Source organism: Rutilus rutilus (assembly GCF_951802725.1).
Source record: "Rutilus rutilus genome assembly, chromosome: 2".
NCBI lineage: Eukaryota > Metazoa > Chordata > Actinopteri > Cypriniformes > Leuciscidae > Rutilus > Rutilus rutilus.
In genome coordinates this window covers 54043993-54060430 of record NC_140210.1, presented here as the reverse complement: position 1 = coordinate 54060430, position 16438 = coordinate 54043993, and the positions used below count along the sequence as shown (strand labels likewise).

The 16438-nt window shown below is 38.8% G+C and overlaps 1 protein-coding gene across 1 annotated transcript; it reads right to left on the bottom strand.

Annotated features, from left to right (window-relative positions):
- Positions 1–2920: 2920 nt before the first annotated feature.
- LOC311286030 (B-cell receptor CD22-like) lies at positions 2921–14882 on the bottom strand. Its single transcript, XM_084402035.1, has 13 exons — positions 14550–14882; positions 14203–14451; positions 13089–13340; positions 12741–12995; positions 12390–12647; positions 12067–12303; positions 11903–11984; positions 4309–4354; positions 4076–4156; positions 3857–3916; positions 3617–3676; positions 3371–3434; positions 2921–3226 (listed from the first exon to the last, which is right to left on the bottom strand). The coding sequence occupies exons 1-13, from the start codon at positions 14812–14814 to the stop codon at positions 3222–3224; spliced, it is 1914 nt and encodes a 637-aa protein (XP_084258161.1). The 5' UTR covers positions 14815–14882; the 3' UTR covers positions 2921–3221.
- Between the last annotated feature and the right edge of the window lie 1556 nt (positions 14883–16438).

Sequence of the window (16438 nt, the reverse complement as noted above, 5' to 3'; positions counted from 1 at the left end):
TCATTAAGTGGTAAAAACCCAATATAGCATCTTATGATCCTATCTTTTATTACAATTGTTTTTGAGCTAAAATGTAATACACATCATATATACACACTGTATATGTTTCTTTTATCAAACATGTTTGGGGCCAGTCAAGGGGTAATTAAACTGCACGATCAGTTATCGGTAATGATATTGTTTATTATTGCAAATGTTTATTGCTAATGTTTATTATTGGAAATGTTTTTCATTTGTTTAATAAATCTCATAATGATGGCACATCACTATATCATAGTCATAGCTTTTATTTCTATCTCAAATGATTGAAAGAATCAATTACAGTTGGAAACGTATAGACCAATAATAACACAGACTGTCAACAATTGTTTTTAATTAGTATTTAAACATTCTCTATAATAGAAAAGATAGAAATTTAAAAATATTTTAATAACACGTTTTTTTGCGGTTATAGAGTTCTAATGACGGTGCTCAACTATATATATATATATATATATATATATATCAACAATTTTGTCCCGCCGTCCATTTGCCATTGGAATGCGCCAAGACTCTTTGTCAGCTCCTGTAGTGTGTAAGCCCCTGTTGCAGAAGATTTACGTAGTGTCACATAGTCTGAACACCACAACGACTTCAAGACTCCAGAGCAAGTCATGTAGTCTGAACAGCACAGCGATCTGCCGACGTTTAAAGTTGTGTAGTGTGAACTAGGCATTAGTCGAACAGAAATGTCGAAGCAGTATCAGACTCAAATATAATATAGTCGAACAGAAATGTCGAAGCAGTATCAGACTCAAATATAATATAGTCGAACAGAAATGTCGAAGCAGTATCAGACTCAAATATAATATAGCTTAGTCGAACAGAAATGTCGAAGCAGTATCAGACTCAAATATAATATAGTCGAACAGAAATGTCGAAGCAGTATCAGACTCAAATATAATATAGCTTAGTCGAACAGAAATGTCGAAGCAGTATCAGACTCAAATATAATATAGTCGAACAGAAATGTCGAAGCAGTATCAGACTCAAAGATAATATAGTCGAACAGAAATGTCGAAGCAGTATCAGACTCAAATATAATATAGTCGAACAGAAATGTCGAAGCAGTATCAGACTCAAATATAATATAGTCGAACAGAAATGTCGAAGCAGTATCAGACTCAAATATAATATAGTCGAACAGAAATGTCGAAGTAGTATCAGACTCAAATATAATATAGCTTAGTCGAACAGAAATGTCGAAGCAGTATCAGACTCAAATATAATATAGCTTAGTCGAACAGAAATGTCGAAGCAGTATCAGACTCAAATATAATATAGTCGAACAGAAATGTCGAAGCAGTATCAGACTCAAAGATAATATAGTCGAACAGAAATGTCGAAGCAGTATCAGACTCAAATATAATATAGTCGAACAGAAATGTCGAAGCAGTATCAGACTCAAATATAATATAGTCGAACAGAAATGTCGAAGCAGTATCAGACTCAAATATAATATAGTCGAACAGAAATGTCGAAGCAGTATCAGACTCAAATATAATATAGTCGAACAGAAATGTCGAAGCAGTATCAGACTCAAATATAATATAGCTTAGTCGAACAGAAATGTCGAAGCAGTATCAGACTCAAATATAATATAGTCGAACAGAAATGTCGAAGTAGTATCAGACTCAAATATAATATAGTCGAACAGAAATGTCGAAGCAGTATCAGACTCAAATATAATATAGTCGAACAGAAATGTCGAAGTAGTATCAGACTCAAATATAATATAGTCGAACAGAAATGTCGAAGCAGTATCAGACTCAAATATAATATAGCTTAGTCGAACAGAAATGTCGAAGCAGTATCAGACTCAAAGATAATATAGTCGAACAGAAATGTCGAAGCAGTATCAGACTCAAATATAATATAGCTTAGTCGAACAGAAATGTCGAAGCAGTATCAGACTCAAAGATAATATAGTCGAACAGAAATGTCGAAGCAGTATCAGACTCAAAGATAATATAGTCGAACAGAGGTGTCAATAAAGTATCAGACTCAAATAAAGAATGCAAAAAAGGAGTGGCAAAACAGTATCAGACAGATATGAAATAGTAAGTCACCCAGAGAAGGGAGATCAATAAGCTAGAGAAAAAGAGGCTTGAGTGTGAATGTCCTCCTAGATATTTCTTCGGACTTTAGATATTATTTCTCCCACCCCCTCCTGTTATCACATGACCCAAGACAGTTTTTTGGCCTGAAAATAGGTCTAATAGGTTAGACAAACTTAGTCCCGGTCACGTTGGAAGAAGTTACCGAGCTGGGGACTATTTTCAGGCGCTGCGTCATATCATTACGCCTGCTGCACTCATGGTACCGCCGCACAGTTCCTTGATTATTACGCCGGAATGAGAGTAGTTCCTAGCCATATAAGCTTAGAAAATCACAACTTTTCATTTTCCGTCGATCTTAGTACACGGTTTAACTACAGAAGAGTCAAGTTTTAAATAGGAAAAATATTGAAACTCTTTGGTCATTTTGAAAGAAATGCTACTGGACTCATCAGAATCAATGATCTGTGCTAAGCTATGCTAAAAGTGGTACCGTCAGACCCGGAGTTCGGCTGAATGGATTCTAAAACGGTAAAACTCATCTGTTTAACTCTGGGGGAGTTGTAAAATGAGCATATTTCCGAAAAAAGTGGAGTATCCCTTTAAGGACTTTTTTATAGGAATGTTGTTCCAAACAACAGCAAGTTTGCGCAATTTTGTGCAGTAATCCTTGTATTAATAATCTTATCTAGTTCAATCTATTTTTTCTCTCTCTAGCAATCTCTAAGTGTAATGGCCTTTAATATCTGTTATGCTGTTATTCTAATTTATTGAATGTCAGAAAAGTGTGGAATTTTACAACTAGAGCCTTATTGTTTTCTAACTTTTATTGGAAACATGAACAATATGGATACTCAAGTTTTTAAACATTAATAATCTCAATGAAGTAAGCTTCATACATCATACAAAAGCATAAAGAAAAACACACTATAGTGATTACACACTTTTACATAATTCATAAACCTTTTACTTTCATTATCACACATCCATCTATAAAATGATCGCCTGATTACTTCAGTCACACGTCATCATGACACTCCTGTCAATCATTCAGGGCTCCTCCCACAAAGAGATGCATAAAGGCTGTAATATTTACTGTGTCCAAAACACTACAGCCTCTTCTTGTTAGGCTGAAAAAAAAAGAAAGAGAAAGAAAGAAAGAAAGAAAAAGCAAACATTAATATTCAAATATTTAAATAAAAGCATCAACAACATGTGTCATTAAGGAAAGGCTAATAGATTGGGTTTTGTCTCTATCTAGTGGGTATTCTTACTTGCTCGAAGATTTTCATACAGACACGAGTCCAGTTCAGGTTTACAATCATCAAATTGAGCAGCCTTTATGAATGAAGACAAAGTAAAAACAGGAGTGTGTTATTTAAATCTCCATATACTTAGTCAATATAGATATGTTCACACTGTTCACACACTGCTTTTAAATAAAAGCATCAACAACATGTGTCAAGAGGAAAGGCTAATAGATTGGGTTTTGTCTCTATCTAGTGGGTATTCTTACTTACTGGAAGATTTTCATACAGACACGAGTCCAGTTCGGGTTTACAATCATCAAGTTGAGCAGCCTTTATGAATGAAGACAAAGTAAAAACAGGAGTGTGTTATTTAAATCTCCATACTTAGTCAATATAGATATGTTCACACTGTTCACACACTGCTTTTAAATAAAAGCATCAACAACATGTGTCATAAGGAAAGGCTAATAGATTGGGTTTTGTCTCTATCTAGTGGGTATTCTTACTTACTGGAAGATTTTCATACAGAGACGAGTCCAGTTCGGGTTTACAATCATCAAGTTGAGCAGCCTTTATGAATGAAGACAAAGTAAAAACAGGAGTGTGTTATTTAAATTCTCATATACTTTATCAATATAGATATTTTCACACTGACATGGAGCGTTTAATTCCTTTTGGCTAAAGGTGAAGAGAATTTAGTCTTCTGTAGGAAACACTTACAACACTTACCGTTACATTCTCATACACAAGATCACTCAATTCAACTTCATAAGCGTTGTGTCTGTCATGATCAGGTCTGGAATGATTCATCTTTGCCATTAAAGAAAAAAAACAGAATAAAGAGAAAATAAATAACGTCTATAAACAGCTCACTAGAATAAGTCTCTGCTACATTCAGACTTTCAATCATTTAGATACCAAATCATTTCCCTGATCAGTAAACTTCTGATAATTATTCTCACCTGAGACTCCTGTGTGTCATTTCTCTTTTTCATCCTCCTGGTTCCCCTTTAAAGACAGTGATTTGACACAATTACACCCAATCAGATTCAGAAATTATTTGATGTTTAATACACAGATATGATTTTGACTAAAGGTATTTCTCTATAGGACTTGGCACTGCCACTTTGAATGTGATGAAATCTGGTCTATCTTCAGGATTTACGGAGTAATGATGTGAGCATCAGATTTCATTATTCAATAACTAACTGAGTAGCTGTCAGTGTGGATAGAAAGAATGGGAAATTTTGCCTTAAGTTCATTTTCATCACGACCAGAAACGAACCTACATTAGAGGGGACCTATTATGTATTGACGTTTCACATGCTTTTTTATAATATCCAACAAAGCAGGAAAAACAACGAAGAAGAATGAATAACAGAACTGTAGTGATACACCAGATGGCAATACAACAGTGAGACCTATTGGCAAATTACTATATAACAACACTCCCACTTAATTTTACAATAGGACTAAGCCATGTCTTAGTAAATTATTTTAACACACACACACACACAGAAAAACATTTCTTAGTCCTTTTTTCCATGTTAATCGTTTTACACCCATAACATATTTAACACTAAACACAGTTTAGCCACTTAAGATCAGACTAAAGAGAATTAAATGAAACAGAGTCCAATCTCACTCCTAAGATACTCAAACTTCTGTCTCACCAATGGCTTGGTCAAGATATCTGCCTTCATGTCATCTGTGGGACAATACTGCAGTTGTATTTGTCCATTCTGCACACATACACGCATGTAATGGTAGTGAATGTCAATGAGCTTGGTTCTAGAATGATCAACTGGATTCTTTGCAATTGCAATAGCTCCTTGGATGTCCTCCAGGATCACCACAGGAGTAGCATCCATTCCAAGATCACTTAGTAGTCGTCTTAGCCAGACACATTCCTGAGCTGCTTGGCTAAGTGCAACATACTCAGCCTCTGCTGTTGAAAGAGCAACAGTTGACTGTTTCTTGCTGAGCCAACTCACTGCTCCTCCACCCAATAAGAACACATTACTGGTTGTGGAGCGACGATTGTCCTGGTCTCCAGCCCAGTCAGCATCTGAGAAACCGACCAAAGTTCCAGACTCTGACCGCTCATACTTGAGAGTGAGTTTCAGTGTTCCCTTCAAGTACCGTAGAATTCTCTTCACCGCAGTCAGATGTGCAACACTTGGATTTGCATTGAACTTTGACACAACGCTCACTGCTTGTGCTATGTCGGGTCGTGTGGCCATCACAGCATACAGTAGGCTACCTACCATAGACTGGTAAGTACTTGGTTCACAGGCTTGCTGACACCATCGTTCTTTTTTAGCTTTACATTTACATCAGCTGGAGTTGCAACGGGATATGCCTCATGCATACCATACTTTTGAAGAATGGCTTCAATGTAATGCTGCTGATGAAGGAACACACAGTTTTTTTTTTCTTTGTCTTGGATGACAGAGATCCCCAAGATATAGGACAGTTCTCTCATGTCCTTCATCTTGTAGCGCTTCTTAAGAGCGAGTTTCAGCTCTTCCATGGACTCTGTGATCAGAATAAGATCATCAACATACACAGCTAATATCTCCAGCTCCTGTCAAGATCTCACGAACACACACGGGTCTGATGTACTCTGTTTGAAGCCAATGTTCTTCATGAACTCAGCGAGGGGACTGCTTCAGTCCATATATTGACTTCTTCAGCTTGCACACCAAACTTTCCTCCCCTGGTCTTATGTATCCCTCTGGTTGCTCCATATACTGTATATTTCCTCATCCAGGTGTCCATTTAGAAATGCGGTTACCACGTCCATCTGATGCAAATGCATGTTATTCTGGACAGCGAAGGACAGCAACGTACGAATTGAGCTAAAACGTACCACAGGTGAAAAAGTTTCATCGTAGTCGGCACCATACTTCTGTGAGTAACTCTTAGCAACAAGTCTGCACTTGTATCTCTCCACTCGTCCGTCACTATGATGCTTGACTTTAAACACCCATCTCGATCCTATGGCCTTCCGATCCTTTGGCAATTTCACTAAATCCCACGTCTTATTTTCCAGCAGTGATTCATATTCCAAGTCAGCCGCCTCCTGCCATTCTTTTGCATTAGGACTTATCAATGCCTCTTTCAGTGTGCTTGATTATGCAACACAACAAACACTTGCATAATGATCCACAGTAACCAGGTCGGCAAACTCATCATAACCATATCTCTTAGGTGGTTTTCTGACTCTGCCACCTTCTCTAGCAGTTTCATCGACAGTAGCATCGACTGGTGTTCTCTCGTCAGTTTTCACAATAACTTCGTTCTCCGAACAAGAAATGTCAACTTCTTGTTTCAAGTCAAAGTCTGACTCGTTGAAGATCACATCCCAACGAATTAGAATCCTCTTTTTTTCTTCATCGAACAAGCGATAGCCCTTGGCATTGTTGACATATCCCACGAAATGAAGCTTCACAGCCTTCTTGTCCAGTTTTCTTCTTTCAGTGTCTGGGACATGTGCATAAGCTACGCAACCAAACACTTTCATGTGACTCACATTTGGCTGTTTGCCGCACCATCTCTGGTAGGGCATCACTTGTTTTAGTACAGATGTGGGGAGTCTGTTCTGTATGTAAGCTGCGGTCGCTAGTACAGCCTCTGCCCAGTACGACTTTGGTAATTTAGCGTGAGAAAGCATGGTTCTCGCTGCTTTAATTAATGTCCTATTTTTTCTTTCTGCAACACCATTTTGCTGAGGTGTGTGAGGTACAGTTGTCTCATGGTGGATACCTTGAGCCTTCAAGTATTCTTGAAATTCTTTGGATGTGTATTCCCCACCATCATCCGTTCTGAGTCTTGCCATTTTCAGTCCGCACTCATTGGATAATATTTTCTCAAATTCCTTGAATTTGCAAAGAACTTCACTCTTCTGTTTCATAAAGTATACCTTACAACATCTAGAATAGTCATCAATAAAAGTCACAAAGTACTTTGATCCACCTACAGATGCAGTCTGCATGGGACCACAGACGTCACTATGAACCAACTGTAGTTTATGTTTGGAACGGATCTCTCCCACTGGCTTATGTGGCTTCCTAGACAGCTTTCCTTCCACACATGCTTCACAGAAGGGAACTTCTTTCTCAGCAGGAAGGTCCACTCTATTCACCAGTTTTTTAAGTTCCTTCAACTTAGTGGTGTGACCCAGTCGCTGGTGCCACAAACTGGCTGCCATTAATGCACTTGACACACGGTGACAGATGGGCGAACTTCCCTCGTCATCCAGCTGATACAATCCATCAGATCTTTGTGTTCCCATTCCTCTGAGATTTCCATTTTTATCACGGATGTAACAGCGAGACTTCTTGAACTGCACCGTATTTCCATTTTTTTCAGCAGCTCCCACTGAGAAAAGATTCCCGGATAACTTGGGAACATACAGCACATCAAACATTGTGACATTTTTTACATCACTGATTTTTTGAAGTCCTAGAGCGTCAACCACTCTGCCATCACCGAGTTTCACAGACTGTGCTTTTGGAAATTGCTGGTAGTCTTGAAGAGTTTCTTCATGACATGTCATGTGCTTTGAGGCTCCAGAGTCGATTAACCACTCGACCTGTTGCGTCATCTTATCCTTATCCATCTTATCCTCTCTGGTGACGAAGGCACTTTCAGATGAGTTTTCATCATGTTCACATGTTACATTTTTGCGTGTTTTAGTCTGTTTTTTCTTATTTGGACAGTCACACTTGATATGTCCTTCTTTCCCACACTTGTAACATCTCCATGATCTGTCTGCTCTCACTGCCTTGCTGTTAGCCTGCATATCACTACGAACTTGTGTTGACATCGCTGACGCGCCACCGGACGCAGCACCACTGGACATAGCACCGCCATAGTTACCATCAGCAGACACTCGCTTTTGTTCTTCATTTATCAATGCTTGCTGAACAAACTGCAGCGTTAAACTGTCCAACTTATTTTCCAGTGCAGTGACAATTGTAGCATAGCTTGGTGGCAAGCTACCCAGTAGTGTTACAATCTGGTCCTCCGCTTCAATCACCGCACCTATTGCCCCTAGCTGGTCAGTTAACTCCTTCATTCGTTTCAAATGTTCAGTTATGTTTTCTCCTTCCTTCATTTCACATCTGAAGTATTTTTTCTTCAGAAACAGTTTGTTTGCAAGAGTGTCTCTCTCAAAATGTCCTTTTAGCGTGTCCCACGCTTCCTTAGGGGTCTTACAGCTTTTTATCAGGTACAACTGGGGCATACTCACATTCAGCACCAACACAGACAACGCCTTTTCTTTCTGTTTTTCAAATTCTGCTCTTGCCTGTGCATTTGCTCCTCCTGCCGCATTGTCAGTCTCCATCACCATGCCCCATAGTCCTTTAGCTTTCATCAAATGTTCCATTTGAAATTTCCACGTTGCCCAGTTCTCTGGCCCACTCAGCTTTTCAATAAACAGTTTATCCTCCATTGTGAGTTCCACAACACTGTCTATTTCACACACACACACAAAAATAACCAATGTAAAAGTACCTCTTCTTTGCTTTAGCGAAAATCTGGGCCCATAACGTATTGAAGTTTCACATGCTTTTTTATTATATCCAACAAAGCAGGAAAAACAACGAAGAAGAATGAATAACAGAACTGTAGTGACACACTAGATGGCAATACAACAGTGACACCTTTTGGCAAATTACTATAAAACAACATTATGCTCCTTTTCACAAGATGTAAAATAAGTCTCTGATGTCCCCAGAATCTGTATGTGAAGTTTTAGCTCAAAATACCCAACAGATTATTTTTTACAGCATGTTTAAATTGTCACTTTTTGGTGCTCAGAAAAATGCGCTGTTTTAGTGTGTGCCCTTTAAATGCAAATAAACTGCTGCTGCTGCATGACACAGGGGGGCGGAGCTTCATGCGCTCAGTCTCTCAGGACAATTTCATCTCACGGAATGATGATAATATCAGAAACTCTCAGTAACGGTGTTCATTTTGACCCAGAGTCGGAGAATAACGCCTACAGAGTCAGAGTGCTGTATGGAGATGGAACAGGTATAGTTTAGTCTAATTACGGTTAACATATTTGTCATCTGCTTGTATGTATCCACTATTGATAGCCTACAAAAGTCTGCTGTTTCGGACCACTTCGACTTGGCGCAGTAATATCTTCCATGTGAAAAATCCTCTCACCGGCCCCCGCTCCCTCTAGTGAAGATATTACTGCGCCAAGCCGAAGTGCTCACAAGCACTTGCTATGGTATTCCGCCATACAATATAGTTATTCATTTTACACGCTTAGAAAAGCGCAACGTTTTGTTTTGTGTCACCGTCCTAGGTCGAGTTACACTACGCGAGTAACTGTATTTAAATAGGGAAAACGTGGAGGTGTTTGGTAGCTTCTCTGCTTGGCCCATATTGAATGAACTGGGCTAAGCTAAGTGCTAACAAAGTTTCGCCGCAAGACAGAGCGATGTAGTGCACAGAAACCAGGGACACAAGTCGGCAGCACAACTTTCGAGCAAAATGAGAAAGAAGCGTTTTTTTTTCAAAAGTGGTGATTTTCATTTTTTTGCAGAATCTGTTAGTTGAGATCACGAAGAAGCCTCTCCATGTTTGAGATAGCAGTATTGGTATATTTAAAAGCGTACATTTTGAGGTTTAAATCGGCTTGTTTTTCGGAGATTCTAGCATGCAGTAGGGGCGTGTCATTGTCGGTGTGTATTTCCATACTGAATAAGCCGGCTTTTGTTTCTTTTGTTATTGCCCCCGCCCTCCAAGGGAACAGCGTGGCTACTTAGGCTATTATGCAGCGCTCTGGCCGGCTCTGTCTGATTTCAAAATTCAATGAAGATGGACGCCAATAACATTACGATGTACAGCAATCGATTTAAAAAGTAGGTTACATGGGGTTTAATTTGTCGTTTAATGAGATGTAAGCTAATACATGTTGTCAGTGCCAATACATAGATCCGCCTATTTAACCAATGTGTATCTTAATGGTCCAGTGGTAGAGCTTTCGCCAACTGTGTCAGAGGTTCTTGGTTCTAACCTGTCCTCGTATAGGTTTTTTTTTTCTCGTATAGTTTTTTTCTCTCATCAAAACGATAATGTTCATCAGTGGTTGTATATCAAGCAGGGACACGCAAACATTTGCATTATGTTTTGTGGTTTCACCAGAACGAATAGAGAGTATCCGCAACGCAACAGATTGAAGTGCGCGTCCGAGTGAAGACCGTCCGAGTGCGGTGTGTGCGCGAGCCACACGAGAAAACACTGCATCTGCGCCACTGATCGCAGCAGCAACGAGCACTTTGATCACTTGATTTAAAAAACACATTTCAGCGCTAGTCTCTTATTTAAAAAACGAACGAAATGAATGCTCTGCCAGTTAACTGGAGATGTTTTATTTATTTGTAGAATTGGTACATTCGTGCCGCGAGATGTTTTAAAAAGTGGTGGGGACAAAATCGACCCTGGCAAAAAGTGGTGGGAACATGTCCCATCCGCAAATTACACCTATGCCTATTTCCATAGTTTATTGCTTATTATTTATCATTAGCAAAAGTTTTTTTCATGTTGCACGAGTACACCGAAGAAAATTCCTTGTCTGTGAAACCTTTCATTGACAATGGCAATAAAATCTATTCTGATTCATACTTAGATTCATACTCATACTGTATATATATATAGCCTATATCACATAGCACATCCTGTTTTTGATTTGAACATTGTCTAGAGTTTATCTTATTTTATATTCAGTGTACATATAGAGTTGCCTATACAGTTTTATCGGTAGATGCAAAGAGACATTTATTTATATATTACCTGTTTGCAAACTTTTTTTTTTCTTTTTTTTTATGGCACATTTTCCTGACCTTTTTGCTCCCCCTGTGCTTTACAGCTTTACAGGGGGAGCTTTACTGGGGGTATGGCTTATCTAAATGATATGTAAATGAGCCCTATTGTCACTCCCAGCAGGAGAGAGAGGTGAGAACTGCACAATCTTTAGAGGCCGTTTTCTCCCCTTTGAGCTTTTTTGAGTGCCTACCTTCAAATGGCCACAACTTCTCCAAATATTATCAGATTTCCATGTGTTACACATCGTTGGAAAGCTTGGAGACTACACTTTCAGAATCTGTGAATAACTCAAAATGCCCCAGAACCGACTTGTGTCCCTACTTTCCGTGATCGGTCACATTTATGTTCAAACAGCATGCAAAAGTGAATTTTGCACAATAGGTCCCCTTTAAGTGTGTGGGTCCCAGGGAAAATGTGTTAATGAGGCCCTTCTAAAAGATGTTTTTCACATAAACATAAAGTGCTTATTTTTTTAATTAACAAAATGTCAATCTTCATCTTTATAGAAGAAGATACAATACATCTGCTAATCTTCATATTTATGATGGACTGTCACCATAAAAACTGTGCTTTGTGTGGTGGTGACAGGAACAAGCTGTTTAATCTCTATTTTATTATTGTCCATGACGTCTCACTGAATTCACAACTTTCTTATTCAGTCATTCATTCACACACACTGCAGAGTACCACAGACACACATCTTACCACATCACTAACATCGTAATGATCACTGCAGCTCCACAAACCCCTCCAATGGATATGTATAATATCACCAGACGTCCTGCAACTGAGACAAAAGAGTAAAACGTCTGAATAGATTAATTTGCTTCACTTTAGAAAGAGTAATGTAAGTATATGAGCCGCTCTACCTGTGACAGTTACAGCGTCTGATCTCTGAGATCCATGTTGATTGTGAGCCTGACAGTAGAAGCGTCCACTCTGTAGTGCACTGAAACTCTGTCCAGATCCAACAGCTGAGGTTTCATTCTCCTTAAACCAGCTGAAGTTCAGAGCAGGAGGGTTTGAGTCACTGCTGCAGTTCAGAGTCACTGAATCTCCCTCCACTATTACACCAGAGACAGACACTAAGACATTCTTTGGCGGGTCTAAAGCAGAAAACATAACAAATTTCACATCACAGAAAATGTTTAGAGGATTTAATGTCACAGTTACTGAACCATCATTAACTCACACATGACAATTAAAGGCACAGCAGCATCAGAGTATTTCTCTCCATGTTCATTGATGGACTTGCACTTGTATTCTCCACTGTCATCAGAGCTGATCTTTGAGATGCTGAAGATTCTTCCAGATCCTACAATCGTTCCTCCTTTAATCCAGCTGATTTCTGCAGGAGGGTTTGAGTCACTGATGCAGTTCAGAGTCACTGAATCTCCCTCCACTATTACACCAGATGGACTGATGGACACTGAGACGCTCCTGGGAGGGACTAAAAAGGACAAAAAAATAAAATTCATAATAAATATTACAAAATTATACATTTTGAAATTTTGAAAAAATATACTGGTGATCATTAACTCACACATGACGTTTAAAGTCACAGTATCAGAGTATTTCTCTCCATGTTCATTGATGGACTTGCACTTGTATTCTCCACTGTCATCAGAGCTGATCTTTGAGATTCTGTAGATTCTTCCAGATCCTATAATTGTTCTCCTTTTAATCCAGCTGATTTCTGCAGGAGGGTTTGAGTCACTGATGCAGTTCAGAGTCACTGAATCTCCCTCCACTATTACACCAGATCCACTCATCAACACTGAGACGCTCCTGGGAGGGACTAAAAAGGACAAAAAAATAAAATTCATAATAAATATTGCAAAATTGTACATTTTGAAATTTTGAAAAAATATACTGGTGATCATTAACTCACACATGACGTTTAAAGTCACAGCAGAGTATTTCTCTCCATGTTCATTGATGGACTTGCACTTGTATTCTCCACTGTCATCAGAGCTGATCTTTGAGATGCCGTAGATTCTTCCAGATCCTACAAACGTTCTTCCTTTAAACCAGCTGATTTCTGCAGGAGGGTTTGAGTCACTGATGCAGTTCAGAGTCACTGAATCTCCCTCCACTATTACACCAGATGGACTGATGGACACTGAGACACTCTTTGGAGGGTCTAAAAAGGATACAAATTAAAACCCTAAATCATCCAATTCAAACACAATCTCCTAGTTTTAAAAAGAACAAAAAGTCAATCTGTACTTGTCTCAGACTGGGTTGGTGAAAGGAGCAAGGACTCAAGTGCAGAAAACAAATGGGTATTTATTAACAAAAGAAATAAAACAACACTACAAACAAAAACTCCCCATGGGAGAAAACAGGCATCAGCAGGAACAGGAAACACAAGGGAACTGACCCCGGATTTCCACCAACTGCGGAACGGCTGCATGTCGGCTCCGTGCTCCGCTGTCCTTCAATACCCACCAGGTCCTGATTTGTTGCGGAACGGCTGCGGCCATGACTAACAGCTGAAGTCACGAGGACCCACGAGGTCTCGTGAATTCACGTATAATCGCGCGATATAATTGCTGAATTACTGCGGAGCTCTCCGACATCCGGAAAAAAATAGAAGCTCTGCGTATCTGCTCTGAACGCAGCCATTCCGCAGTCAGATTGGCTTTAATGGAAACCTATTGACTCCGCCGCCGTTCCGGAGCGGATCCGCAGCCGTTCCGCAGTTGGTGGAAATCAGGGGTTAGACAACAAACCAACACAGGACTGCAAACACAGGGAGACTAACTAGGAAGCAAACACAAGAGTGTAACGATAAAGGCAGGAGGGGCAAATGAATCAATAATCAGGTAACAAGATTGGAGGGGATAGACAATTGACAGGAGACACAAGGAAATACATGACAAGCCATGTGCTCACAACAAACCAGACTATACCCAACGCACGACAGACCGGGAATGCCAGAGCTCTGTCACCAATGCAAGATGTAACCCAAACAGAAGTGACAGAACTCTGACAGTACTCACACATGACATTGAGCTGAACAGCAGGAGAGATGTGAGTGTGTCTGTCTACAGCACAGCTATATCTGCCTGAATCCTCTCTTCTGACTGACTGCAGCAGGAGTTCATTGTTTCTGTCTCTTCTCTCAGTTAATGGCTGTGAGTTTCTGTACCAGATGAATGTTGCTCTGTCAGTCAGAGCGCAGCTGCTTTTACATCTCAGAGTGACTGAATCTCCCTCTGTCACTCTCTCAGGAGACTCCACCTGAAGATCTGAACACAACACACACATTATATCTAGTGCTGCTGTCATACACTGATTATTATTCAACATAATGCACAGAAGAAGAAATGAACCTAATCAAAGTCACCTGTGACAGTAAGAGTCACTCCTGGAATACCAATATATTTTCCACCAGGTTTATCAGTGATGAATCTGAAATAGTACATGCGTGAATCCTTCAGTGTCACATGATGTAGTCTGATGTTGCAGTACTTCTGTGTATCTCCCAGATACTGAAGCCTCTGACTGTATTCAGGGTCCTTAGACAGATCTGGAGGCTCTACACTATTTTTATTAGTCCAGAACACTTTCTTGATCTGACGTCCAGTAGGGTATGTATAAGTGCATCTCATTATCACTGTTGAGTCCTTTAGTGCACAGATGTGTGAAGGACTGTATCTCACACCCCAATCAGCACTAGAAACCCCTGAAACACAGAATTGATCCTGAACAATTTAGCTGCAGCTTGTGCATATAAAATTGCAGTATCAAATTTATCTTGAGTGTTTCTGAAGTGTTGCATTGACTAACCATGAATCATGAGAAGAACGATCAGAGGAAGAGGAGGAGCCATTCTGAGTGATGTCACTATCAACACCTACAACAAATGTACAGTGGCTTATTTTTCAACTTAATGTCTTGTCGTTTTGGTCTCACTGTTACACATTTAGTTTTTTCATATACTCACTGCATTAAAAGTTTTATCAGATATATGATATATGTGTCAGGGGGCCATGGTTCAGTGAAGTCTACAGTGGGAGAGATCTGCCTTGTCCAAATACCCACACTTGCGCTCTTTGCACTTGACCACTTGTCTACATGTCTGTTCAGCAGTCGCTATGTAACTAACAGAAGACACAAATTTAAAATTGTCGTGCTTCTACACTCTAAATAATAGTAAAGTACCGTACCATAATATTACAGTAATATTTAACTTTATTAACTTAATAAAAATCTCTGAATATCGTTTACTTGATTGTTTGAATTAAACATACTAAAATAACTGACTTAAAATCCAACCGTTAAGATAAGTTTACAGTTAAGTTTTTTTACTAAAAGAATTTAGTATTTGATTAACAAATTATTTATTTATAATACACTTAATATATTTGTGAAATTTATATCAAAAATATTTGAGGATGGAGAATTAAACTGATCTGTTTCAAGAAACAAAAATATTACTTAATTCAAATTAATATTATTAGTATATTTAACACACTTTTAATAAATTGAGTAAGTTTACTCAATTAAAACAATGCACCCCTCCCCCACCCTTGGTGCATTTCCTCTGAGAAATTCAGGTTTTATTTTATCTATAAAATCATTACTGTGCTTTAAATCATTTTATTTAATGCAAAACAACATAGAGGCGTAATGTGACACCTAAACGAGAGTCATGCCTGTCTTTACGCGTGATTGAAATGCCTTGCATAAAACACACAACTTTATTCCTAATGATAATGAATATAATTAATTTGGATGCTAAAATGTCCTCAGAACTGTGCACTGTTTGTTTATTGGCAGGTTATGGAGTCAGTCGCTTGCAGTCGCTTGGACTCGCCGAGCACGAGTCCGTCTCCGGCACGAGAACCAGCGCTGATCCGGTGGAGATTGGATAACAGACCGGTTGATTACACTTGAATTAGGCTACCTGAATGTTTAAATGTTTCATTTTTACTTCAAAAATGTTAGTTTGAGCTTAAATGTAGGCAATATTGTAAACATGTTAAAACACTGTAAAATGTGCTGTATTGCTGTATACTGGTTGTTGTATGGAATTCTATTTACAAAGGTTTAGAGGAAATAAAAAGTTAATATTACTTATAAATAAATTACTCATTGTTTTTTAAATGTTTAAATGTTAAATTATTTTTAATCAGTTTTATTTGTTAATATACCAGATGCAGTTACTCAGATTTACTTTTTTTTTTTTTTTACTTGCATTTATTCAATTCATACAGTATATTTCTTTGATTT